General features: G+C 45.1%; 1 protein-coding gene across 2 annotated transcripts in view; it reads right to left on the bottom strand.

Annotated features, from left to right (window-relative positions):
- The window catches only part of ALS2 (alsin Rho guanine nucleotide exchange factor ALS2), a 1262853-nt gene that overhangs the window by 966587 nt on the left and 270298 nt on the right, over positions 1–25968 (bottom strand). For both annotated transcript variants that reach the window (XM_085648975.1, XM_085648976.1), the window contains exon 5: positions 1667–2015. In XM_085648975.1, the coding sequence (XP_085505101.1) occupies positions 1667–2015 (349 nt within the window). The remainder of the gene's footprint in view (positions 1–1666; positions 2016–25968) is intronic.

The raw sequence follows: 25968 nt of genomic DNA, 5'->3' as shown, positions 1-25968 counted from the left end.
GTGCCCACCAAATATACTGAAAAGCATAAAATAACCAACAAAGCCCCCAAAACATTTGTGTCCTGCATGAGGAGAAACAGCCTTTACCTCGCAGCCTTTACTACACTGAACCATTACTAGACAGTCTTTAGCATGCAAGTAAGTACCGCACAGGTAAGTATTGGTATCTTTACCACACAGTACTTTACCAAGCCAGTATTCAAATCAGAAGTGGGTAAAGGTAAAGTGAGGTGGAGGTGACTCAAAGGTTTAGAGGTGGGGTAGAGGTAAAGAGAGGTAATGGGGAGTTGAGGGTTCAGGGGTGGGCATAGGTAAAGGGAGGTAAGGGTGACTTGAAGGATCAAGGGTGGGTAGAGGTATAGGGAGGCAAGTGTGACTTGAAGGATAAAGGGTGGGTAAAGGTAAAGGGAGGTAAGGGTGACTTGAGGGCCCAGGGATGAGTCGTTTTGTCACAGACATTTGTTTGCGATAAACCCTACATGGTTTAAAGCCTGTGTTTTAAGGAAGTGATATTTTCTTTGCACATTGGAGAAATTTTGAAGGAAAACAAAAGAACTTGTCAACTGACTAGGAAAGAAGGAGCTAGCTCTTGATCCATGAATGAAGGTGCGGAACGAAAGGAACTGACGTCAGCACGCAGGGGTGGTGCTTATATGCGGCTCTGGCATCACCTCCGGTATGAGATGGAGTCGATGCAGAGCCATCCGACCCCACTTGCTGGCGCCCAGGAGCAATGTTGGAAAAAATATCCGGATCCAGTCTGGCACCTGGGGTCATTCACAAGATGAGGAATCAGCGATTAGAAGTTTTCATCTGAAGTATTGGTACCAATTCCATTGCAAACATCAGAACCATTTGTGGATCAATTGTTTCAAGTGTGGACTTAAAAAAGCATTCATCAACCTATGACTTCTGAAAGCACGGAACAACATTTATTATAAACAGCGCATGAACCTAGCCACAAGAGCTAACAAGTCTAGTTAATTTTCCCAATAATAAAAGAACGTTAATTGGTATTGCATTTGGTAACAGACACTCAATATATCCAATGTTTCAACTACAGAGATCTTTCCATTAATTTTATATGTACTGTTCGTTGGCTCTGCTCAGGTACTGACACAAAAACAATATTATTATGTAATATGTTAATGTCTCAAGCTAAAGTTTTTTAAATTTTTTTAAAAGAGAAGTATACCATGATGAAAAAATGAAAAAGGCTTGGCATACCAAGGTCACCGTTTTTAACTCAACGTTATATCAGGCGGCAGAACGCTGAGTGATGAAAGTTCTATCCAAGCTCGTAGGGGTAGCCCTTCGACCTTACTCAGCATTCTGCCACCTGATATAACACCAACAATGTAAACGAGTTATCTACTAGGGTTCACAGTTTCGTTCTGAACACGCACATACATTTAGCATATGTCAAAGTCACTAAGAACAGTTTATCATAACCAGCACAAATTGCTTTCAAATTAATAAAGACTACAACACCCAACAGTGCACCACACTCTATTTCTACCACATCTGCACGTATGTTAAAAGTGTGCAGAAGTGCACTTCAGAATGTGCCACCACTAATCCAAATTTGCTGTGAACAAATATCTCTCAATTATGATAAATGAAAGCTAATCTATAATGAGGAATGCAAAATGAATATTTGTCTTACCCTGGGATAACAGGCCTGGCAGCGAAAGCCTACGACTGCCTCCACCAGACTCCTCCTCTCGGATATCCACCAGGCTCGAGCTTTTCTTTCCTTGCATGGATTCAAGCTTCACTTGCTCCTCTCGAATGTCTTTAAGGCTTTCAGGACCTGGAGCACTGCCTGTCTGAGAGCCCATTTCACACGGTGCATAATAACTCATCACTTTCTTGAGAGACATGGCTCCAGCTTCATACGTCGCTGCAACCCTTACACCAACAGCAGAGGCGCATGAGACTACCAGGCTGTTTAGACCCAAGGGGACCATTGCGGACGGACTGCGCAGGGCTACATCTGTGTCGTCATTAGGTGTCTTGAAAAAGGAAAGATAACATTCCACATGAGATATAAAGTCAAGTCGTTGAAATCAGGGCCTACTAGTACCCAATGATTCACATGAAAAGAGTGTGAAAAATTATGCTTTAAGTTTGACTTAAATTTCCAGCAAAACAAAAAACACATTTTATGTTCAAAACACCTTATTTTCCAGATATTTTCCAGAAAGAACTTCAAAATGATGTTAAAAAAGTGAGCAACATAGGAACTAATGAGAAGATATATTACTGACCAGGTCGCTTTACATACACTTACCAGCTGCATGGACAATTATTTGAGTTGTAACAGACAAAGACATCAGGCACAGTGCATTCGGTCTCCTAACAAGGTTTAGCAGACATTTTACAACATCAATAATCAAGGTGCAGGCTTCCTCTGCAAACCCTTGCAACCAGATGAAAATCCATAGCCAGGAGTCTGCAAGGGAGAAAAAATCTCCATATTTGCAACGTGACACTATTAGATCCTTTGTCCCTTAAATAGACCCAAAACAGCAGCACCTTGTGAATGGGTGTGGAGGGTTTTGTGCAGCTTTGTAAAGGACCAACAGATGTCAATCTAACAGTGAAAGACACATGACCATATAAGGGCAACCATACACCAGGTTGAAGACGATACGCGTATGAAAATCCCAGTGATTCTGCTGTGACAGAAAAAAGCCTTCAACCCGCTGGGTTGGTCTCTTTATCTCCTCGTCCTGCAGCGAAAGGGCATTGGCCTGCGCTTTCTAAATATGAACATTTTCAACTGTGCCAGCTCAAAGCTAAGGTCACATTCAATGGTTGGCAATCACAGGACTTGAGGCTACAAAAGGCCCTAGATAGGGGTGACCTCTATCGCTACTTTTATTTGTCTTTTTTCTAGAGCCAATGGCCTGTAGTGTACGGCAATTCTAAGAGGTGGTAGGAATTAAATTCAGTGCCAGGCAATATAAATTCCCCCTTTATGCTGTTGACATGCTTCTGACCTTGGGGCTCTGGCAATTGTCCCATTCTACAGTATTAGCCCTTTTGCTGGTCTTTGAGTCAGTTTCTGGGTATAAGATCAATTATGATAAATCTGAAGTCCTGAAGCGAACTATGCCGGGAGAAGAAGTAGCCCCTCTGCATAGGGATTTTCACGTCCTCCGGGCTACGAAATATATCAGCCACCTGAGCTTGCGGATTACCAGGATTCCAAATGAGTAGTTCCACTCTAAATTGCTGTTGTTCTCTATTTGCCTATACTTAAAGTCCTAAAGCCACCTGATTAAATCATGGATGGGCAGGATCAACATCATTAAAATGAATATACTTTACGTTTAGGCCACTTAATGCATATCTCAGTAACTCAGTTGCCACAATCCTCAGGGTCTGACACACCTTTATAGAAACCTTGTGTCTGGTGACCTACCCTCAACATACACTCCTATTCATTATAGTAAAGACTTTACCCATGCTGCAGAGGGCAATGCATTTCAGGAATGAAGAGGGTGTACAGGATTCTCAGAGATATTTTTGGGGCCTCCAAACCTAAGATATTCCTACAATGTAAGACCGATTTCAGCCTCACCGAGAATGAAAGACAGCAAAACACACCGTTTCGGCATTGAGTCATGAATCTTGCAATCCAGCAAGGTACCACTCGCAAAAAGACAACACTCGAATCTCTGTTTCCCAAGCGGGTGGGCTCTAGGAGAACTATATCTAATTTATACCAGGTTTTCCTGCCTGCGAGACGCCACAGACTGGCTGCATAATAAGGAGTGGGAACAGGTTTTAAGTGTATAGATATCACCAAAGCAGTGGTAATGGATGAGTAGGGACATTCATTCACCTTCAAAGTCAGTTTAAGGTAGGGGGGTAGTCAGTACAAAATTTGATACGGCTGGCAATATACTCCCTCCTGCTTGCATCAAATGTTTCTAAATGTTAATTCCAGTTGCTGGAGGGGTTGCAGAATCAGAGGTACTGGATTGCATATTTGGTGGGAGTGCCCACTGGTCCGTCACCTTTGAGGTCTCACCTAGGCAGCGCTTGCGCTGTCTCTTCAAGGCATGCAGTATTCAGGATATGGAAATAAAGCCCCACCCATGTTCCGCCCACCTTTACAATTGGCTCCTCTTCCAGTCCTTTGTAAATGATGGCTTTTGATTTGTCAATAGGCTTAGTAGTCCCTCCTTAGTACCTCCTGGTCTCCTGTTGTTACCTCCCATAAGGACAGCCCCTCTTTCATGTGTCCTTACTCTATAGCTTTTATTGGGAGAACTCTCTGCTTAATTAATGTAATCAGCACTCAGGAGATGCCAGCTTTAGCAATGGCGGTCATGCACGCTTGCGGGACGGGCCTGTGAGAAGTTGGCCTGGTATATGCTGTCAATAGTTATAGTGGGCACCTTGCACTAGTCCAACGACCCTTATTGATGATTAGGTTAAAGACAACCTTTATTAAAAGCTATCCTAGTGGTAGCTATGAAGAGCAGCCTTCAGGCTAAGTCTCGAAGGAATGTAAAGCAGTTGGTTTACCAGATTATAACCTCCTGAATGACCAAATGAAAGGAGAACCACACAAGCTATATATAAAATAAACGTATTTATTACTAAATACTCTCTACTAACTTCTTTATGAGATTAGGAAACAAGATACACAATATTAAAGCACTAGAACGACAGTAAATACCACAATTCACAGTGGGCTCCAGGGGGAGACCAAACCATACACTAAGAAAGTGGTATAACAACCACAACTTGACTAGACACAGTGCCTAGAGCACGTAGAATTGCTTGGACCCCACGTAACCATCCAAGGTAGTGACACAGGGGACCCACGGAGGACGTGTGCAGTGTGAGAACATAGCCGCGAGCTCCGCACAACTATATGGGGAAGTCATGGTTGGAATTTTAAAGATTAAGGACACTTAGGAGAGGACTTCAAGCAAATCCTTTGGAACATAGAAGGTTCTAAGGCCAGCACCCTTGAGAGTACAGAGGTACCCGTGTTACCTATCCCAGGAGAGCCGGGTGTATAGGTTTCAAGTGGTGTCGGAAACGCTCGTTGATTTCAATGGCGTGATGCGAAGAAGTGCTGCTGCTGGGAAGATGAGAAGTGTCCGGTGTGATCCAAGCCTGGATTGGAGCTGAGAAGAACCTGAAAGAAGAGGGGACAGAGTCTGGGTCACTTCACAGTGACCAGGGGCATGATAGATGAATGCCCACCGATGTCGGGTGTTTCAGGTGAGAAGAGGTGAAGCTTGACTCTGCAGCCACGGGGACCAGGAGACATCGACGATGACCAAAGTCCACAGGTGAGCTGTCCCACGAAGGATGACGAGTGCTGGGGGGGGTCAGTGTCCGGATTGAACACCAACAAGCCTTGGCAACTGCAACCCACGTGGTCAGAGAAAAGATGCTTCGTTGGGGACCAGCAAGGTCCTGGGGACTCCCCAAGCGATGGAGAGTCAGAGCACATCTGGAGAAACCAGGAAAGCCCACTGAAAGTTAAAGTTCCCTTCTCAGGGACCCACAAGTCAACGGGCCAGGGATCGCGAAGGGACCTCGAGCTGAATCACAAAGTACCAGCCCACGGAACACTCGTGGAGTGTAGGCCGGAAATCTTCAGTGGAAATACTGCTCGGGGTCTGCACTACAAAGCACAGCTTCAGGGATCGCCAAAAAGCATATGCTGCTGCAAACGTACACGGTGCCCAGGGGTTCGGGATGCACGGTCCCCACGAGGTATGCGGGTCTCAGAATTGCTGAGAGCACAGGTCAACCTCAGAGACCACGGGACCCCACCTCCTGTGTTGCATAAATCTACAGAGTCCTTCAGGAGCTGCGTAGATGCAAACCGGTCATATGCGTTTCAGGGGCCTGCCTTGCAGGGGAGTAACTCCTTTATTCCAAGGGAGATTCTTCAGTCATCCAGCGTAGTGTAGATAGTCGAAGTACTTGGTTTCTGTAGCAGAGTTTCGTCCAGGTAAATCTAAAGACTTGTAGTTAGGGGTTCCTACTTTATACCCAAGGAAGGGGTGGGACAAACTCTGGGGACCCACCTATGGGAGGGTCAGGACTGTAATGGTTCTCAGAATCTTCTGCAGGAGCGTCAGGAATCTGAAGAGTAAGTCTCCGTCCTCCCCTACGGCCTTCCGTCTCTATCAAACACTAGAGAACCGGATGACACGCCAGGGGAAAACAGGGTAACAAAACAAGGGAAGGAGGGTGTGACTTCAGGGGTTTGGCTGTGGTGGAACCAAGGATGTGGCTCTTCTCTGGGCGCTGCAATAGAAAGGCCTAATCACTTGTAAGCATCACCTCATTCACTTCAAAACCATAGACATTACTAAACCCACCTACCACTGGGGTCTTGCCTTCATGTAAGATGGGTGTCACCTCCACTGGGAAAGGAAGGGACTCAGGAAAGGGCAGGCGTGGAACAAGCAGGCCAAGAATTCCTACACCACATAAAGTAAACAATTCAGGGAATATTCCTGTAACATCAAATTCTCTGTACAATTTCTTATCGGTCTATTACTCACTAACGGTACTATACATCCACTTCCATGTATTTCCAAATGGTAGGTAACAACGATAAACTATTCAGGTGGAGGTTAAGACCTAGTGGGAAAAGACAAAACGATAACAATTACATCCACCCACCCTGTAATGTGTCCATAAGTACAAAAGAAAAGTGTAGCGCACAGCGCTGTTACCATGCTTCAGACGTACACCGGCCCCTGTAACGTGGTCCACGCTAGCGTCCCCTACGGGCTACTAAAGTCTTCTGTCTCAGGGGAGACCAGCACCACTGTCGAGGAGTAGGAATAGTGTTGAACTGGGACGGTGTGGGATTGAATGGTATGTGGCCCCAGCTGGGGGCCAGGCGCTGATGGGGCGCGATAATCCAGCAGAGAAGGAAACCGCAATATCAGGGTATCGGGTGATTTAACGAGTTCGCAAGGTGAACTCCGAAACCCTTAACTACTGAGAGGGGACTGGAGGAATATGGGAATGAAAGGAACGGGGAGCGGGGAGGACAAGGCAATTGGAAACAAATAATGAAGCATACATACAAAATACCGCCACCCAGGAGTGAGTGCCACCACGAAGCAGCAGCACAGGGGAAGGGATATAACTTGCACTCACACGCAATGCCGCCACACGTGGCGGGAATCAAATGCAACCAAAGCAGAAGCGAGTCGCCAGAGAGTTGAAGGGCTCGCTACTACAAACAATCAGGCGTCTTCACAAAGACACGGAACACACTGGCTGAACCCGCAAAGGCTCCAAACACTCGTAACGCGACTCCGGAAACAGGAAGTTCCCGCCAGAAGTCAGGCACACGGAACAAAGACGGAAAACAGGGCTCCAAGCTAGAACGCTAAGCGCGTTCGTACGCGCCTAGGATCCTTATATACTGGATCGTCTGTCGATCCGGATCACGGGGCATGACAAGGACAGAGGGGTGGCTACACCAAAGTCCTTTGTCCAGTATCGTGCCAGAGCAGGAGCAAATGGCTCCTGCAACCGGTTTGAGCTAGACTATGCACAGGGACACCAAATGTGCCCCCAGTGCAGACATCAAAGCACTCTAAGAGTGCACCCATCCAGCCCCAATACACTTAAGCCTGTCTGGGAGGTGGTCACACCTCACTGTGACAGGAAACCTATTGTCCAGCCTTCCCCTGCCGCAGTGTCGTCCAACAGCAGGAGGGCAGACTTGTGTCTGTGGCTGGCAGCATCCATTTTGTGATGCCAGGTTCTGTTAAGCTTATACCGGGTGTACCGGTGTTGTCATATTTCTCCCTCTAGGAGGGTGGAATCATACCTCCCACACCAGTTGCTTGTGTGGAGGTATGATTCCAAGGTGTTTGACACCAAACACAACATGTTTCCATGCAGCCGTTTTAAAGTTAGCATTTACCGCGAGGTTATAATGCACTTAAGAGTATATGGTTGGCTGCATCACAAACATACCCGGAATAGAGGTTCCGAAGGCTGCAGAGGGGCTCTGCTCATGCAGGTGCACCCTTTCACATAAAACCCAGAACCCTGCCTTCAGGATTGAAAAGACCTGCTATAGGGGTGACTGATAGGTTTATATGTGCAGTGATATGGAGTAGATATAGTGAACTTATATCTAAGTAAGGGGTGCATGCCCCACCTTACACAGGCTGCTGCAGCAGACCTGTTGTGTAATTTTGAATGGTCTCCCAGGGTGGCATAATACATGCTGGAGCCCTGGAGAGGCCTCTGGGGTACCTATGCCCTGGGTATATAGTATACCATATTCTAGGGACATATAAGGGTACCCCAGAATCCAATCTGGAGTGTACCTTAAGTACCTGCAATCAATTTAGAGGAGAAAGCAGCTAGGCTGGGGTCCTGGATAGCAGGATCCCAGCCAGACTAAGTCGAAAACAGTGAAACATAAGCAAAACGTGGGGGTAACTATAAGATGCAGATCCTACTCTCCTACAGGGCTCCTGTCCTTGAGCAATTGTAAAAGAATGAGTGCATGCAATCATTGTTTGATGTGGCGTTTGTTCACTACAGGACACTGTTTGCGAGCCGCCAGTGCTAAATACACAAATGAAAATGCTTAAAGCTTCTTTTTATCATCTTGCATTTTAAATGACTATTTCGTTTTAATCTTTGTCACATTACTTACGATTGAGAGGGGCTGTGTGCAATAATATTTGGAGACACTAGGCTGTATCAAGGCAACTTTCCGGTCTACCGCGGTCCTGGCATCTGACCGATTGAGTGGAGAGAGGTAGCCAGATAGAACGTAGAGGGCCGCCCTTTGGTCGCCATTTTGAGCGGTTAGCGCTCTAGTGTTTCTCTGCTTCCTGGGGAATAAATTCACCGCGTTCACGGACGCGCAGCGGAGTAGCAGGCACGAATGAAAATGCTTAAAGCTTCTTTTTATCGTCTTGCATTTTAAATGACTATTTTGTTTTAATCTTTGTCAAACTACTTACGATTGAGAGGGGTTGTGTGCAATACTATTTCGAGACACTAGGCTCTATTAAGGCAACTCTCCGGTCCACCGCGGTCCTGGCATCTGACGGATTGAGTGGAGAGAGTAGCCTGATAGAACGTAGAGGGCCGCCCTTTGGTCGCCATTTTGAGCGGTTAGCGCTCTAGTGTTTCTCTGCTTTCTGGGGCATAAATTCACCGCGTTTGCGGGCACGCAGCGGAGTAGCAGGCACGAATGAAAATGCTTAAAGCTTCTTTTTATCGTCTTGCATTTTAAATGACTATTTTGTTTTAATCTTTGTCAAACTACTTACGATTGAGAGGGGTTGTGTGCAATACTATTTCGAGACAGTAGGCTCTATTAAGGCAACTCTCCGGTCCACCGCGGTCCTGGCATCTGACGGATTGAGTGGAGAGAGTAGCCTGATAGAACGTAGAGGGCCGCCATTTGGTCGCCATTTTGAGCGGTTAGCGCTCTAGTGTTTCTCTGCTTCCTGGGACATAAATTCACCGCGTTTGCGGACACGCAGCGGAGTAGCAGGCACGAATGAAAATGCTTAAAGCTTCTTTTTATTGTCTTGCATTTTAAATGACTATTTCATTTTAATCTTTGTCACATTACTTACGATTGAGTGGGGCTGTGTGAAATAATATTTGGCGACACTAGGCTGTATTAAGGCAACTCTCCGGGCCACCGCGGTCCTGGCATCTGACCAATTGAGTGGAAAGAGGTAGCCTGATAAGACGTAGAGGGCCCCCCTTGGTTCGTCATTTTGAGCGGTTAGCGCTCTAGTGGTTCTCTGCTTCCTGGGGCATAAATTCACAGCATTTGCGGACACGCAGCGGATGCATGCAGCGGGCGCGCCTAAGGCAAGCCCGTCGGCGCCTGGATGCTGCCAGCTGACAGGAAACTCTGCCGGTTTTACTCAGGTCTTCCCAATGCCTCGATTAACTTATTCAAAAGTGGTGTTAGTGATATTAAGGGATAAGGCCGTTAGCGCAGAAAATGGCTTTGGTAAATGCCCACAGTGTGACTGGTCCACTGATCGCCCACATCAAGTATCAGGCCCTCAATATCTCCACTCCACAGGCCATCGAGCACTAAACAAGCAGACGCCTAGGGAGGGAAAGCAGAATAAGGGAGGGCAAGTAGCCACCTTTCAAGGCCTGTACCTCAATGCCAGATCTATCCCTAAACATGCAGCAGAAATTTGGGACATGCTGGATGAACTGAAACCAGATATCTGCATTTTTACAGAGACCTGGTTGCATAATCAATCTTCACCAGCACTGGGAATTGCTTTCCCTGCAGAATACATAGTAGCAAGATTAGACAGAATAGGCAGGAGGGGAGGAGGTCTGGCTACAGCTATGCGTCTATCTCAGCATATTAAGATCTTGGACACTGTTTCTAGTCCTAGCATGGAGCTAAGGGTATTCAGTCTGGAGATTGCCTATGGCATAAGAAGTTGGGAGCAGTAGTCTACCACCCCCCTGGGGAAAGTAAGAAATCTTTCTGTACCTCATTATTGGAAAGTCTTGCCCCCTATACCTTGCAAGCAGATAATTTCCTACTCGTTGGGGATTTTAATCATTATCTAGATACCACCGCCGACCCAGACTCCATATGTTTAACAGCGGCAATGGAGTCCTTGGGCCTCTTCCCTAGAGTACTAAGCCCAACACATATAGCGGGACATACGCTGGATAATATTTTCATGAACATCCAGGATCTAATAGTAGACCTCCCCTTCGCATTAAGCTGGACTGACCATCTGGCCTTAAGATTCTCGCCAGCTATTCCGAAACCAGCAAGCCAGCCACAATGCCGTAGAAGTTCCCGTAGATCCTGGAGGAAAGTGACATTAACAGCTTTAGCTCGGCGTATACTACTCCGTTATTTAACAACTGTACGGATAGCGACATAGCATTGGAAATAGTGGAGACCTCTATAGCTAAGGCCCACTACACCATCGCCCCATGCAGGATGGTTAAATCCGGGAAAGGGCTGCCCCAGCCCCTTGGTATTCATAGAACCTTAAGAAAGAAAAAGCTAGTTGTAGAATCAGGGAGAGCATTGGAGGAAAACAAAACTGGAGGGGGATGAATTGGCCTATAGATCAGCACATAGTTGCAATGTAGCCAGAAGAGCACATGTAAGTACGTGAATCTCTGAAGCAAAGAGCTCCTCTAAAGAGCTCTTCAGGATCCTTAAGGAGTTTACCAATCCCAGAGCTAACAATTCCTCCCTTCGGCCTACGTAAGGACTATGTGACGACTTAGCCAATCATTTTAAACAAAAGATTGACAAAATCTACAGCTCCTTTGGTTCGGAAGAGGCTGGTAGCACTGCCTCTGGAAGACCCTCTCTCTCCTAGCCTAGAGTCTTTCTTAGCTATTACCTCTGAGCAAGTACTCTCTTTGTTAGCACATACTAAATCAGGCTCCCCGTCAGACATAGCCCCCCCTTTTATCATCTCTGATCTCGCACCGGCCTTGCCTCACTCTTTTATGGAAGTCTGTAATATTTCATTAGCTACGGCCACGTTTCCTTCTAAGTGGGAAAAGGCGCAAATCAAACCACTGCTGAAAAAAGCATCAGCGGATCCCTCTGATCTACAAAATTACAGACCCATTTCCCTTCTCCCATGCTGCTCTAAAATCATGGAGACTCTGATTAATAAACAACTCTCGGGCTATCTGGAACAAAATAACCTACTTGATCCTTCTCAGTCAGGCTTCCGTGCCTGTTATAGTACCGAGTCGGCACTGACCGAAGTAACAGACTCGATAAGGATGTCACTGGACAAGGGAACTCCCATGATATTAGTTCTTCTGGACCTGTCGGCAGCCTTCGACACCATCTCTCATGCAATCCTGGTGGATAAGCTATGAGAGATTGGTTTCAGAGGAAAGGCTTTAAGATGGCTCCAGAGCTTCTTGACCGACAGAACACAATGTATCCAACTGGACACATTTGTTTCACAGACCTTGGTAGTGGACAAGGGGGTCCCTCAGGGTTCCACCTTAAGCCCCACCTTGTTCAATATATATGTGTCTTTGCTGGCCACAATCATCAGATCTTGTGGGTTTGATACGATCTCGTATGCGGACGACACTCAAGCGATAGTCCCCATAGAGACGGATCATGCTCTGACCAGAGAAAAATTTAAGAACTGCATGCTAAAAATAGCCACATGGATGAGTAAGAACTTCCTACAGCTTAACTCCAATAAAACGGAGATTTTGCTGTTCGGTAAAGCAGAGGAGTTATGGACCCCTGATTGGTGGCCTGTAGAACTCAAGGAAGCTCCTACACCTAAAAATTGGGCGAAGAACCTAGACATCGTAATTGATGACAGACTGTCTATGGAGGAGCATGTAAAAACCCTCTCAGGCACCTGCTTCGGTATAATGAGAATGTTGATAAAAGTCTTCTCATGGATTCCCCTTTCGGCCAGAAAAGCCCTTATGATAAACAACAAAAGAGTATGAGAGAAAAAAAAACTACTACAAAGAGAAGGGAAAGAAAGCCTATATTACCAAATCAATCAAAATTTGTAAAAAGAGCCCTCACTCACCAACCTGGTTGGTGACATGCTTCATCATTGGACTCCCACCAGGGAGGTCTAATACCTCCCCGGTGTGCTACAACGCCTGTTTACAGCGGAGCTGGTGATTGAATGTCACGTGTGTTGGTGCAATGTGATGTGCAAAGTGGGTGTAAAAAATGTCTAGGTTTCAACCAAAATCCTTTATTGTGGTAAACCCGGCATTAATTTAAAAAGGGTTGTAATAACTAAGTACCAAATTTGGTTAGTTAACCCTAGTTGTGAAAAGAATAAAATTTGGTCAACATGTTTCTGCCTTTTTTGAGATGATTCACCAGGCATTCATCAGGACCCTACTGCCCCGGTGGTATACACACGCTAAGGTGCACCCAACCGTTGGCAGCAATGTTAATGAAAGACTCACGGTTCTTGTTACCGGAGAGACTTCAGGAATTCTGAAGAAAAAAGTGTCTGCAGAAATAAACAGAAAAACATAAACAAATCTTTGCTTAATAAGATAACACGCAATTACATGTATTAGTAAATGGCAAATATCCCCCTTTACTTAACAATACAGTGAATTGGTATATGATAAAAACTGCACAAATTCTCATTTTTTAGAATTCATCCGAGCCATACAACACCATAATATTATTTGAGGTAAGATATTTGGCCTCAGGTAATGGCTACCGGTGCTACTATAATGTACAAAAAACTTTAAGACATCAATTATTTGACAGCATGCATATCGTTCGTTGCACTTCGAAAGTGTCGCAACTGTCCAACACCCTATTATTTAGGGTTGTACTAATTGGCCAAGGAACCAAAGGTAAAAGAGAAAAGAAGAACTCCAATTTTAAGGTCACGGAACTTTCAGGAGTCCCCAAACATATCATTAGGGGAAAAGGTTTTAACAGTCTCATTCATGATAGTGCGTTATTACAGAAAGGGTTCGGAAGGCTATGATCTGCCTCACACCATGGACCCAGGGAGGGGGATGCGCACTTGTAGTCACACTCTGCAATTGAAGATACTATGTTCGTTACCATCCGGTAACCGAAGGAAATGAATGGGACACAAGTTGTGAAAATCGCAAAGGACCACTTACTTCGTCAAAGCGCAGCACCCACCGGAACACCTAACGTTCCCTCCGATTTGGATCCCGTAGGTGTCGTTATTGGTCAAGGAAACAGTTTAAATACCTGTAACATCCAATGAATGTCCGAACAAGTCGGATGTTGTTTGATTCTCAAATGCGGAAGCCCCAGGATACGTATTGCGTCATATTACGTCCTCATAGCCAATAGTAAGAAGGACAATGAGGAAATGGCTTAGAGACTAGAACGCTACACCCACTTTAAATCTAGCCTTTACTACGAGTGTGCAATTGAAGGCGGGAGGGGGGGGGAGCGGGTGGGTGTATGAATGGTATTGCATGATTATAGGGAGCAAACAGACACAAGAAATTTATAAGTGCCTTTTTTAAACAATAAAGTACATTACGTTTTGAGAGATGGAAAAAGGAATACCTCTTTTTCAAACGTTGTTTTCTTTCTCAAAACTTTATTCAGTGGCACTTGTGGACATTTGGGTAAAACAGTGACACTTATGGAAATATAGGTCAAATATCCAGGCCCTTTAAAATTATAAGGTGACCACGCTAATGAATCAAATGTCAAACAGATGTTTCAGTGCTGCATCACGCTATTCCAGGGTATATTATCGTTTAGACCAGATGTATGAGTGGCCAGACGATATACCCATCGTTGTTCTTTCTCAAAGAGTCTCTGGGCTATATTATTACCTCCTTACAGGTGTTCAATAATGGTCCACAATAGATCCTCAATTGTGTGATTGAAACGGAGAAAATGTTCGGTAAGCTTGGTGGTATTACGCTTACACCTTATATTACTCCGGTGTTCACACACTCGTTGCTTAATCTTTCTAGTGGTCATTCCTATATACCGTAACCCACATGGGCAGGTAATGAGGTAGACCACATTGTTAGTATTGCAATTTGTGTGTTGTCTTTGTGTCCAGACCTTGTCGGTCTCTAACAGCAAGGTCTTACTTGCTCTCGTTAGGTGGCAAACACTACATGTCCCACATGGGTAGTGTCCCGTTATTTTGGGGAGACCCCAAGCATTGCAAAGTGTTTGTTCACCTTGCATAGTCATGTTCTTTGGGCGAGTATGTACTAGGGCATCTTTAATTCTTCTAGCCTTCTTAAAGGAAAATAAGGGGTTTTCCCATTGCCTATTGTTACTCACCAAAATACGCCAATTCTTGCGTATAGAGTTGGTGACTGCATTGGAGGCCGTGCTATATAGGTGGTTACACACGTCAAGGGAATACTCGTGTCAGTTTTTACCGTTTCTTCTAGGAGGGCTTCCCTAGGTTGATTACGAGCTCTCTTGCAGCTTTTTGTAAGGATTCTTCTAGGATAACCTCGTTTCCTTAGTTTCTCAGTCAAATCCTCTGATTGTTTACGGAAATCTGCAACCTCACTACAGTTGCGCCTCAAACGCAAATACTGGCCTTATGGTAAATTTTCACGTAGTGTTCGGCGATGAAAACTCGAAAAGGACAGTAAATTGTTCTTTGCTGTAGGCTTATAATGGGTACGTGTCGTCAGCGACCCATTAGTTTTTGTAATCACCAAATCAAGAAAAATTATCTTTGTGTGGTGGTAAGTGTATGTGAACTTAAGGTGTCTGTCACAGTTGTTGATCCAGTTAAAGAAATCTAATAAACGACTTTCTGGACCCTGCCATATGATGAACACATCATCGATGTATCTGCGCCACAGGGACAGATGTTGTCCAAACGGGTTATTGACATTTAAAATGTATTTGCTTTCGAAATCAAAGACATATAAACCCGCTACACTAGGGGCAAAAACGCTGCCCATAGATGTACCTGTGCAAAAACAGATCACCTTGATATTCAAAAAAGTTCTTTTTTAAAGCCAATGTGGCACATTCAATCACAAAAGATCTGGGAGTGGTATAGTCCCATTGTGCTGCATCGAGGACCTCGGTGAGGACCCTGATGGTTTCGTCCTGAGGTATACTCGTATAGAGGCTCTCTATATCCATTGAGACCAAGATGGTATTTTCATTATCCACATTCAGTGTCTGTATGAGGGCCAAAAGATTTTTGGTGTCCTTCAAGTATGTAGAAGTCCCTTGAACCAACGGTTTCAAAAATTCATCACAGTACCGGGAAAGAGGTTCCAAAAGGGAGCCGATCCCAGACACTATAGGACGTCCGGGAGGCGGGGTCCTATTTTTGTGAGTTTTCGGCAAAATGTAAAAATAGGGTACAGTCCCTGCACTGGTGGTCAAAAATTGTGCCTCTTGTTTAGAAATATGTTCATTGGATTCTGCCGCATGGACCAAGTTACATATAACTTCTTTTAAATCCATGGATGGATCCTTAGTTAGAGGGGTGTAACTCACAGAATCATTCAGGAGTCGTCTACATTCCTTATCATAATCAGCGACATCCTGTATCACCACCCCACCACCTTTATCTGCAGGTTTTATTACGATTGCAGTGTTATTTTGTAGTGACTGGAGCGCTTGAAATTCTGTTGTGTTCATGTTCTTGAAGACCTCTATATCCTCCAATGCTTCCACATCCAGAAATACTGCACGTTCAAATGCAATTATTTCAGCTGGTACTGTGTGTGGGGGGGGATTGAAGGTAGATTTTATTCTAAGGTCGGTGTCACTTCTGTTTTCTGTGATCTCGGCTGGGTCCATATTTTCAAAGAAAGCCTTTAATTTCAATTTTCTAAAAAAAATTGCCAACTCACAATGTAGACGAAATTTGTCTAAGCGTGCCGTGGGCACGAAACCCAGTCCTTTCTCCAGTACCGAAAGTTCACTTGGTGACAAGGTGATACTAGAGAGGTTGGTTACTAAGCTCGTGTGTTGCTGATTCCCGCTTGTAGGTTCTGTGTTTTGCTCCGGGTGTTGTTCCCTACTGTCTCCTCCGCACCCCAATGGACTTGTCCTCTTCTTCTGCCCCGCCCTCTTCTGCCCCTGTATAAAAAAGGGGGGCGATAAGTGTTAGGAGTAAAGGCGTGTGGGGGCATAAATGCAGGGTTCCAACCCATCATCGGAAAATGAGGTTGTTGGAACTGATTGTGATAATTCATACTTCCTGCCATAGGGAAGGGTGGCCAGGATTCTTGTTGATGGTAGTGTCTACTCCAGCCCCGCCCTCTTCCTCTTTGTTTTTGTCTAGTACTCCCCCCGCTGGAACCACTAGTAGTGGATACATCATCTTCCGATACATCGGAATTGTATGTTTCTTTGGGGGAAGGAAGATAATCGGGGTCGGCATATGGGTAGACTTTCAAAAAGGAGAATCTTTTTAGGTCTTTTTGGAACTTCTGGGCCTTAGATTGTGTCAAATTGTCCTTATATTCATTAATTTCTCTCTTAAGTTCGTCTAGTTTCTTTTTATAGCCTGTAAGAGTCGTCCTAAAATGAGTTTCGGCTAATTGAATCTCAACCATTATAGCCTCTGAGAGTCCGAGTGCTGTTTTTATAATGAGAACCAGCCAGTCACGGGTACACCGCCACGCTATCTGGGACCATTCTTTTCTAAATAAGGCATCATCAAGGAAGATGCGTGGTGCATTGGTCACTAATAGACCTCTCGGTGCTATATTGTTCCTCAAATATTCAGTAAGGATAGTACCATGTAAAATGGTGCGTATCCTGTTCCGTTTCTGTTCAGATAAATTATCCCATTCTGTCGTCTGGGAGATAGTCTGTGAAATGGAGACATCCGCAAAGAGGGAGGGACCAGCCAGAAGGGCGTCCACTTCCTCATTGGAATAGGCTAAACCCAAATTCTCCATTTGAAGAAGAACGTGACACAAAAAGGGGAGTTAAAAAAATGGACTCTGCGAGTCCATTTTTTGAACTCCCCTTTTTGTGTCACGTTCTTCTTCAAATGGAGAAGATGATGTATCCACTACTAGTGGTTCCAGCGGGGGGAGTACTAGACAAAAACAAAGAGGAAGAGGGCGGGGCTGGAGTAGACACTACCATCAACAAGAATCCTGGCCACCCTTCCCTATGGCAGGAAGTATGAATTATCACAATCCGTTCCAACAACCTCATTTTCCGATGATGGGTTGGAACCCTGCATTTATGACCCCACAAGCCTTTACTCCTAACACTTATCGCCCCCCTTTTTTAGACAGGGGCAGAAGAGGGCGGGGCAGAAGAAGAGGACAAGTCCATTGGGGTGCGGAGGAGACAGTAGGGAACAACACCCGGAGCAAAACACAGAACCTACAAGCGGGAATCAGCAACACACGAGCTTAGTAACCAACCTCTCTAGTATCACCTTGTCACCAAGTGAACTTTCGGTACTGGAGAAAGGACTGGGTTTCGTGCCCACGGCACGCTTAGACAAATTTCGTCTACATTGTGAGTTGGCAATTTTTTTTAGAAAATTGAAATTAAAGGCTTTCTTTGAAAATATGGACCCAGCCGAGATCACAGAAAACAGAAGTTACACCGACCTTAGAATAAAATCTACCTTCAATCCCCCCCCACACACAGTACCAGCTGAAATAATTGCATTTGAACGTGCAGTATTTCTCCTTGGGGTGGACGGACCACTTTTTAGTGGCCATTCGGGCCCCTCTGCCGGTGACTCCTGCTAGTCTTCCTGCTAAATTTGTCTTTAGAAGACATTGGAATAAACTCAGACTAGAGGACTTTCACAAGGTCTTGGCCACAGATCCGTGGGGATCCCTGGACAATGTTGAATTGGGCTATGATCAGTTTTGTCAGTGGATTACCAGGGCGCTTGATTCATTGATCCCCATCATGGCAAGCAAATCCCGCTCTCGAGAATCTAGCCCCTGGTATGATAGTGCCCTTCGTGTTTTGAAGGGCTCTTGTAGGCGGGCTGAGAGAGAATGGCGGAGGGATTATGACAAGGCTAAGAAAGCGTTATATCTGACCTCCGTTAAGGCTTACCATCGCGCTATATGTAGAGCCCGCGCGGCGTTCTACTCGGAAGAGTTCCGCAACAGCTCTAATCCATCTAAATCGATATTCAAGGCCCTCAAAGATCTTTTGGCCAAAAGAACTTCTTCTCCGGCACTGGCCTCTACCTCTCACTGCGAGGCTCTGGCATCCTTTTTTTGGGGGAAAGTGCAGGCTATATACCGGGCTTTTCCCCTTACGGGGCCACCATCGGGGACCTTGGATATCACCCCTGATCTCCCTACTATGGAGTTTCTCCCTTTACTTTCACCTGAGGAATTTGATAGGGTGTCACACAAGATGAAGTCTGGATCACCCCTAGATCCATTGAGACCTGCCCTTTTTAGAGATCAATCTTTTGTGGGACGCCCCATAGTGCGCTCTCTTATTAACATCTCGTTGGCGACGGGCAGGGTTCCAGCTAAGTGGAAGCGGGCAGTGGTTTCTCCTATCTTGAAGAAGCCCTCATTGGACCCTTCCAAACCGGAGAATTACCGGCCAATTTCCTTGCTCCCCTGGCCGGCAAAAGTTATGGAGGCCTATGTCAACCAGGCTCTCTCGGTTCATCTCACTCGAGCCAACATCCTGGATGATACCCAGAATGGGTTCCGTGCTGGGCATAGCACGGAGACAGCCCTCCTCGCCATGGTTGAACATCTGCGTATGGTGCTAGATGCGGGACAGACGGCGGCGCTAGTATTATTAGATCTGAGCGCCACCTTCGATACTGTCTCACACCGCATCATTCTGCGTCGCCTCGAGGAGACAGGCATTGGTGGACTTGCCCTACAGTGGTTCCATTCTTTCCTCGACGACCGTTCCTTCTGCGTTGCAATACCACCGCATCAGTCCAAATTCCATCCTCTGGACCTGGGGGTGCCACAGGGATCCTCGCTGAGTCCCACGCTTTTCAATCTTTACGTGAGGCCGCTGGCTGATGTCGTCAAGCTTTGGGGCATGACTATGGTCTCCTATGCTGATGACACTCAGCTAGCGGTCACCATCAGCGGGGTGCTGAGCTCGATGCCCCCAGGTTCCAGAGTGGACTAAGGGCGGTGGCGAGCTGGATGAATGCAAACTGTCTCCAGCTCAACGCTAAGAAGACCGAGGTTATGGTTGTCGGAAAGGGGAAGGAGCTCTGGGGGGATAGCTGGTGGCCACCGGAGCTTGGGCCAGCTCCAATTCCAGTCATGGAGCTGAGAAACCTGGGAGTGTGGCTGGAGCCCACTCTCAGTTTTGTGGAGCATTCGAAGAAAACTGCTGCCTGCTGTTTTGGGGTTCTTCGAGGATTAAGATCTGTCCTGAAGTTCTTTGATCCCCCTACCAGGCAGCTGGTGGTTCAGGCAACTATAATATCTCGCCTAGACTATGCCAGCTCTCTCCTGGTAGGGGTGAACCAGGCAGAAATCAGCCGACTCCAACGGGTCCAAAACGCAGCAGCTAGGGCTATAGTTGGCCTGCCCAGGTCTTGCTCTGTTTCCAGTACTCTTCGTTCCTTGCACTGGCTACCGGTTAAAACTAGAATTAATTTCAAAGTGTTATGTGTGGCCTTTAAGATCTTGAAGGGCCTAGCGCCCCGGATTCTTTCGAACATTTTGTCCTCTTATGTTCCCACCCGCCCCCTGAGATCATTGGGCCAAGCGCTTGCTGTGGTCCCGAGGTTTAGGCTTAGTCGCGTGGGAGGTCGGTCCTTTTGGGTAAAAGCAACATTGCTGTGGAACTCTCTCCCGATGGAGATACGCCTGATGGAGGATCTCCTTCTCTTTCGTAAAGCCATAAAAACCTTCTTATTTTAACTGCTCCCTCAGCTGCTATGTTCCGTTGTTTTTTCCTGTTCATGTTAGGTGTTGCTACGTTTTACCTTGTCATGCGCCAGACGCCCCTTAGCTGGGGCAGCTGTGCGCAATACAAATGCCCCTAACATAACATAACATAACATAACATAACATAACAGTATTTCTGGATGTGGAAGCATTGGAGGATATAGAGGTCTTCAAGAACATGAACACAACAGAATTTCAAGCGCTCCAGTCACTACAACATAACACTGCAATCGTAATAAAACCTGCAGATAAAGGTGGTGGGGTGGTGATACAGGATGTCGCTGATTATGATAAGGAATGTAGACGACTCCTGAATGATTCTGTGAGTTACACCCCTCTAACTAAGGATCCATCCATGGATTTAAAAGAAGTTATATGTAACTTGGTCCATGCGGCAGAATCCAATGAACATATTTCTAAACAAGAGGCACAATTTTTGACCACCAGTGCAGGGACTGTACCCTATTTTTACATTTTGCAGAAAACTCACAAAAATAGGACCCCGCCTCCCGGACGTCCTATAGTGTCTGGGATCGGCTCCCTTTTGGAACCTCTTTCCCGGTACTGTGATGAATTTTTGAAACCGTTGGTTCAAGGGACTTCTACATACTTGAAGGACACCAAAAATCTTTTGGCCCTCATACAGACACTGAATGTGGATAATGAAAATACCATCTTGGTCTCAATGGATATAGAGAGCCTCTATATGAGTATACCTCAGGACGAAACCATCAGGGTCCTCACCGAGGTCCTCGATGCAGCACATTGGGACTATACCACTCCCAGATCTTTTGTGATTGAATGTGCCACATTGGCTTTAAAAAAGAACTTCTTTGAATATCAAGGTAATCTGTTTTTGCAAACCACAGGTACATCTATGGGCAGCGTTTTTGCCCCTAGTGTAGCGGGTTTATATGTCTTTGATTTCGAAAGCAAATACATTTTAAATGTCAATAACCCGTTTGGACAACATCTGTCCCTGTGGCGCAGATACATCGATGATGTGTTCATCATATGGCAGGGTCCAGAAAGTCGTTTATTAGATTTCTTTAACTGGATCAACACCTGTGACAGACACCTTAAGTTCACATACACTTACCACCACACAGAGATGATTTTTCTTGATTTGGTGATTACAAAAACTAATGGGTCGCTGACGACACGTACCCATTATAAGCCTACAGCAAAGAACAATTTACTGTCCTTTTCGAGTTTTCATCCCCGAACACTACGTGAAAATTTACCATATGGCCAGTATTTGCGTTTGAGACGCAACTGTAGTGAGGTTGCAGATTTCCGTAAACAATCAGAGGATTTGACTGAGAAACTAAGGAAACGAGGTTTTCCTAGAAGAATCCTTACAAAAAGCTGCAAGAGAGCTCGTAATCAACCTAGGGAAGCCCTCCTAGAAGAAACAGTAAAAACTGACACGAGTATTCCCTTGACGTGTGTAACCACCTATAGCACGGCCTCCAATGCAGTCACCAACTCTATACGCAAGAATTGGCGTATTTTGGTGAGTAACAATAGGCAATGGGAAAAACCCTTGTTTTCCTTTAAGAAGGCTAGAAGCATTAAAGATGCCCTAGTACATACTCGCCCAAAGAACATGACTATGCAAGGTGAACAAACACTTTGCAATGCTTGGGGTCTCCCCAAAATAACGGGACACTACCCATGCGGGACATGTTGTGTTTGCCACCTAACGAAAGCAAGTAAGACCTTGCTGTTAGAGACCGACAAGGTCTGGACACAAAGACAACACACGAATTGCAATACTAACAATGTGGTCTACCTCATTACCTGCCCATGTGGGTTACGGTATATAGGAATGACCACTAGAAAGATTAAGCAACGAGTGTGTGAACACCGGAGTAATACAAGGTGTAAGCGTAATACCACCAAGCTTACCGAACATTTTCTCCGTTTCAATCACACAATTGAGGATCTATTGTGGACCATTATTGAACACCTGCAAGGAGGTAATAATATAGCCCAGAGACTCTTTGAGAAAGAACAACGATGGGTATATCGTCTGGCCACTCATACATCTGGCCTAAACGATAATATACCCTGGAATAGCGTGATGCAGCACTGAAACATCTGTTTGACATTTGATTCATTAGCGAGGTCACCTTATAATTTTAAAGGGCCTGGATATTTGACCTATATTTCCATAAGTGTCACTGTTTTACCCAAATGTCCACAAGTGCCACTGAATAAAGTTTTGAGAAAGAAAAAAACGTTTGAAAAAGAGGTATTCCTTTTTCCATCTCTCAAAACGTAATGTACTTTATTGTTTAAAAAAGGCACTTATAAATTTCTTGTGTCTGTTTGCTCCCTATAATCATGCGATACCATTCATACAACCACCCGCCCCCCCCCCCGCCTTCAATTGCACACTCGTAGTAAAGGCTAGATTTAAAGTGGGTGTAGCGTTCTAGTCTCTAAGCCATTTCCTCATTGTCCTTCTTACGATTGGCTATGAGGACGTAATATGACGCAATACGTATCCTGGGGCTTCCGCATTTGAGAATCAAACAACATCCGACTTGTTCGGACATTCATTGGATGTTACAGGTATTTAAACTATTTCCTTGACCAATAACGACACCTACGGGATCCAAATCGGAGGGAACGTTAGGTGTTCCGGTGGGTGCTGCGCTTTGACGAAGTAAGTGGTCCTTTGCGATTTTCACAACTTGTGTCCCATTCATTTCCTTCGGTTACCGGATGGTAACGAACATATTATCTTCAATTGCAGAGTGTGACTACAAGTGCGCATCCCCCTCCCTGGGTCCATGGTGTGAGGCAGATCATAGCCATTAGTAAGTTTTTCCGAACCCTTTCTGTAATAACGCACTATCATGAATGAGACTGTTAAAACCTTTTCCCCTAATGATATGTTTGGGGACTCCTGAAAGTTCCGTGACCTTAAAATTGGAGTTCTTCTTTTCTCTTTTACCTTTGGTTCCTTGGCCAATGAGTACAACCCTAAATAATAGGGTGTTGGACAGTTGAGACACTTTCGAAGTGCAACGAACGATATGCATGCTGTCAAATAATTGATGTCTTAAAGTTTTTTGTACATTATAGTAGCACCGGTAGCCATTACCTGAGGCCAAATATCTTACCTCAAATAATATTATGGTGTTGTATGGCTCGGATGAATTCTAAAAAATGAGAATTTGTGCAGTTTTTATCATATACCAATTCACGGTATTGTTAAGTGAAGGGGGATATTTGCCATTTACTAATACATGTAATTGCGTGTTATCTTATTAAGCAAAGATTTGTTTATGTTTTTCTGTTTATTTCTGCAAACACTTTTTTCTTCAGAATTCCAGAAGTCTCTCCGGTAACAAGAACCGTGCGTCTTTCATTAACATTGCTGCCAACGGTTGGGTGCACCTTAGCGTGTGTATACCACCGGGGCAGTAGGGTCCTGATGAATGCCTGGTGAATCATCTCAAAAAAGGCAGAAACATGTTGACCAAATTTTATTCTTTTCACAACTAGGGTTAACTAACCAAATTTGGTACTTAGTTATTACAACCCTTTTTAAATTAATGCCGGGTTTACCACAATAAAGGATTTTGGTTGAAACCTAGACATTTTTTACACCCACTTTGCACATCACATTGCACCAACACACGTGACATTCAATCACCAGCTCCGCTGTAAACAGGCGTTGTAGCACACCGGGGGAGGTATTAGACCTCCCTGGTAGGAGTCCAATGATGAAGCATGTCACCAACCAGGTTGGTGAGGGAGGGCTCTTTTTACAAATTTTGATTGATTTGGTAATCTAGGCTTTCTTTCCCTTCTCTTTGTAGTAGTTTTTTTCTCTCATACTCTTTTGTTGTTTATCATAATTACTCTAGGGGGACGAAGAGTGTGCTTTTGACCCTCTCTCTCTTGTTGTTTGATTCTCTTCCAGAAAAGCCCTTATACAAGCGTTGCTAGTCAGTAGATTAGACTATGGAAATGTGCTACTGGTAGGGATTAGGGAAGACTTAATATCAAGGCTGCAGGTTGTTCAAAATACAGCAGCACGTCTAGCCCTCAACAAACCCACACAAACTCCTTTTGCGACAATTGCACTGGCTCCCTTCAGGAAAAGAGCAGTTTTTAATCTCCTGTGTCTAGTGTTCAAATCACTTCACAGGATGGGTCCTGCCTATCTAATGAAGAAACTAGAACCATATATTCCTGGGCGTCAACTGAGATCGAGCAGTAAAAATCTGCTCTGCACTCTGAGAATCAGGAAAGTCAAGATGGGCGGTCGTGCCTTTTCTCATATAGCCCCAGCTCATTGAAACAGACTGCCTGATGATATTCGAGCCTGCTCCAATTTGACACAGTTTAAGAAATTGCTTAAGACCTGGATGTTTTAATAAGTATTTTTATATGTTGTCTGCTACCTGGGCACCTCGGGGATGATTCGCTGCGCAATACAAATTTCAATAATAATAATTTTGGCTCTGCAGCATAGGCCCATCATCAGGGCTTATCTTGCTGTTCCTAAGTCGCTTGTCTCCCCCCTCTGCCCTGGTCAAGCTCCTCTATTCGGGGCATTAACTGGGCGCCGCAACACAGGCTTCTGGCCGGCTCTTCCTCTTCCTTCCTTGGTTTACTTGACCGCCAATCCCCAGCATCATTCCCCTGCACAACTATGTAGACAGAGGCTGCCACACTGTGGACTTAGAGGAGCGGCAGGGGGTATTGGCAGCAGCCTTTTTTTCTCTTCCCCTTGCTCGCCCCACCCACATAAACATTTTAATTCTTTAATGTTTTAAAGAATGCGTGGGTTAAAATTCAGTGTTTTCTTTACTTTTTACAAACATTTTAATTCAAAAACAAAACAACATTTATTACTGTTACTTTATTTATTTAAAAGAAGGTCCACGTGGGTAATTGCCTGCGCTTCAGCATTGGCAGCCACACATACCACTCGCGGGATGCTGCTTTAGAAATGGCGGCCTTTTTTTTTTTCCAGAGCGCCATGTGTGCTTTCAGTTTCACAGTGGTGGCCACACACACCACTCGCGGGACGCTGCCCTTGAGCAATGGTGACCGCTCCTTGAGAGACTAATGTGTCTAATTGCAATATTTGTTTTTTCACCCTGAAGCACAATCCGTGCTTCGTTAGTGATATTAACTCCCACACCCTGTTGCCAATTGTCCCCAGTGCATGTGGTTTTTTGCGATCCTGAGGAAAGTGTTTGGCATGGAAAAGTTAATATCGGGGATTTTGTGTTTGCTGTATGGCTGAACAGTTTTGTTTTTCTTGCTGTATGTAGCATTTTGGGAATACCATCTAATCAAACTAATATCCTTTACTTGACTCTGCTCGTTCCCCTTCCTCCTACGCCCTGAACAATCAACACAATAGAGGTTGTTTACGTCGTATATGGGCTTCAAAGTGTGGAGATTTGCATATCAAAAGAAAGTCGAGGTTGTGTGAAAACATACAATGCAATCAGATACAAAGCGAGGCAGTATGCCTGTCACGTCAATGCACCTGTTGCAGCTGCGTGCAACATTCAGCTTAGGCCGACACTCTTACTGGACCAGCTT

This window comes from Triturus cristatus, chromosome 3_2, assembly GCF_964204655.1.
Source record: "Triturus cristatus chromosome 3_2, aTriCri1.1, whole genome shotgun sequence".
Classification (NCBI taxonomy): Eukaryota; Metazoa; Chordata; class Amphibia; order Caudata; family Salamandridae; genus Triturus; species Triturus cristatus.
Note: the sequence above shows the minus strand (reverse complement) of the source record. Positions and strands in the feature narration are given on the sequence as shown.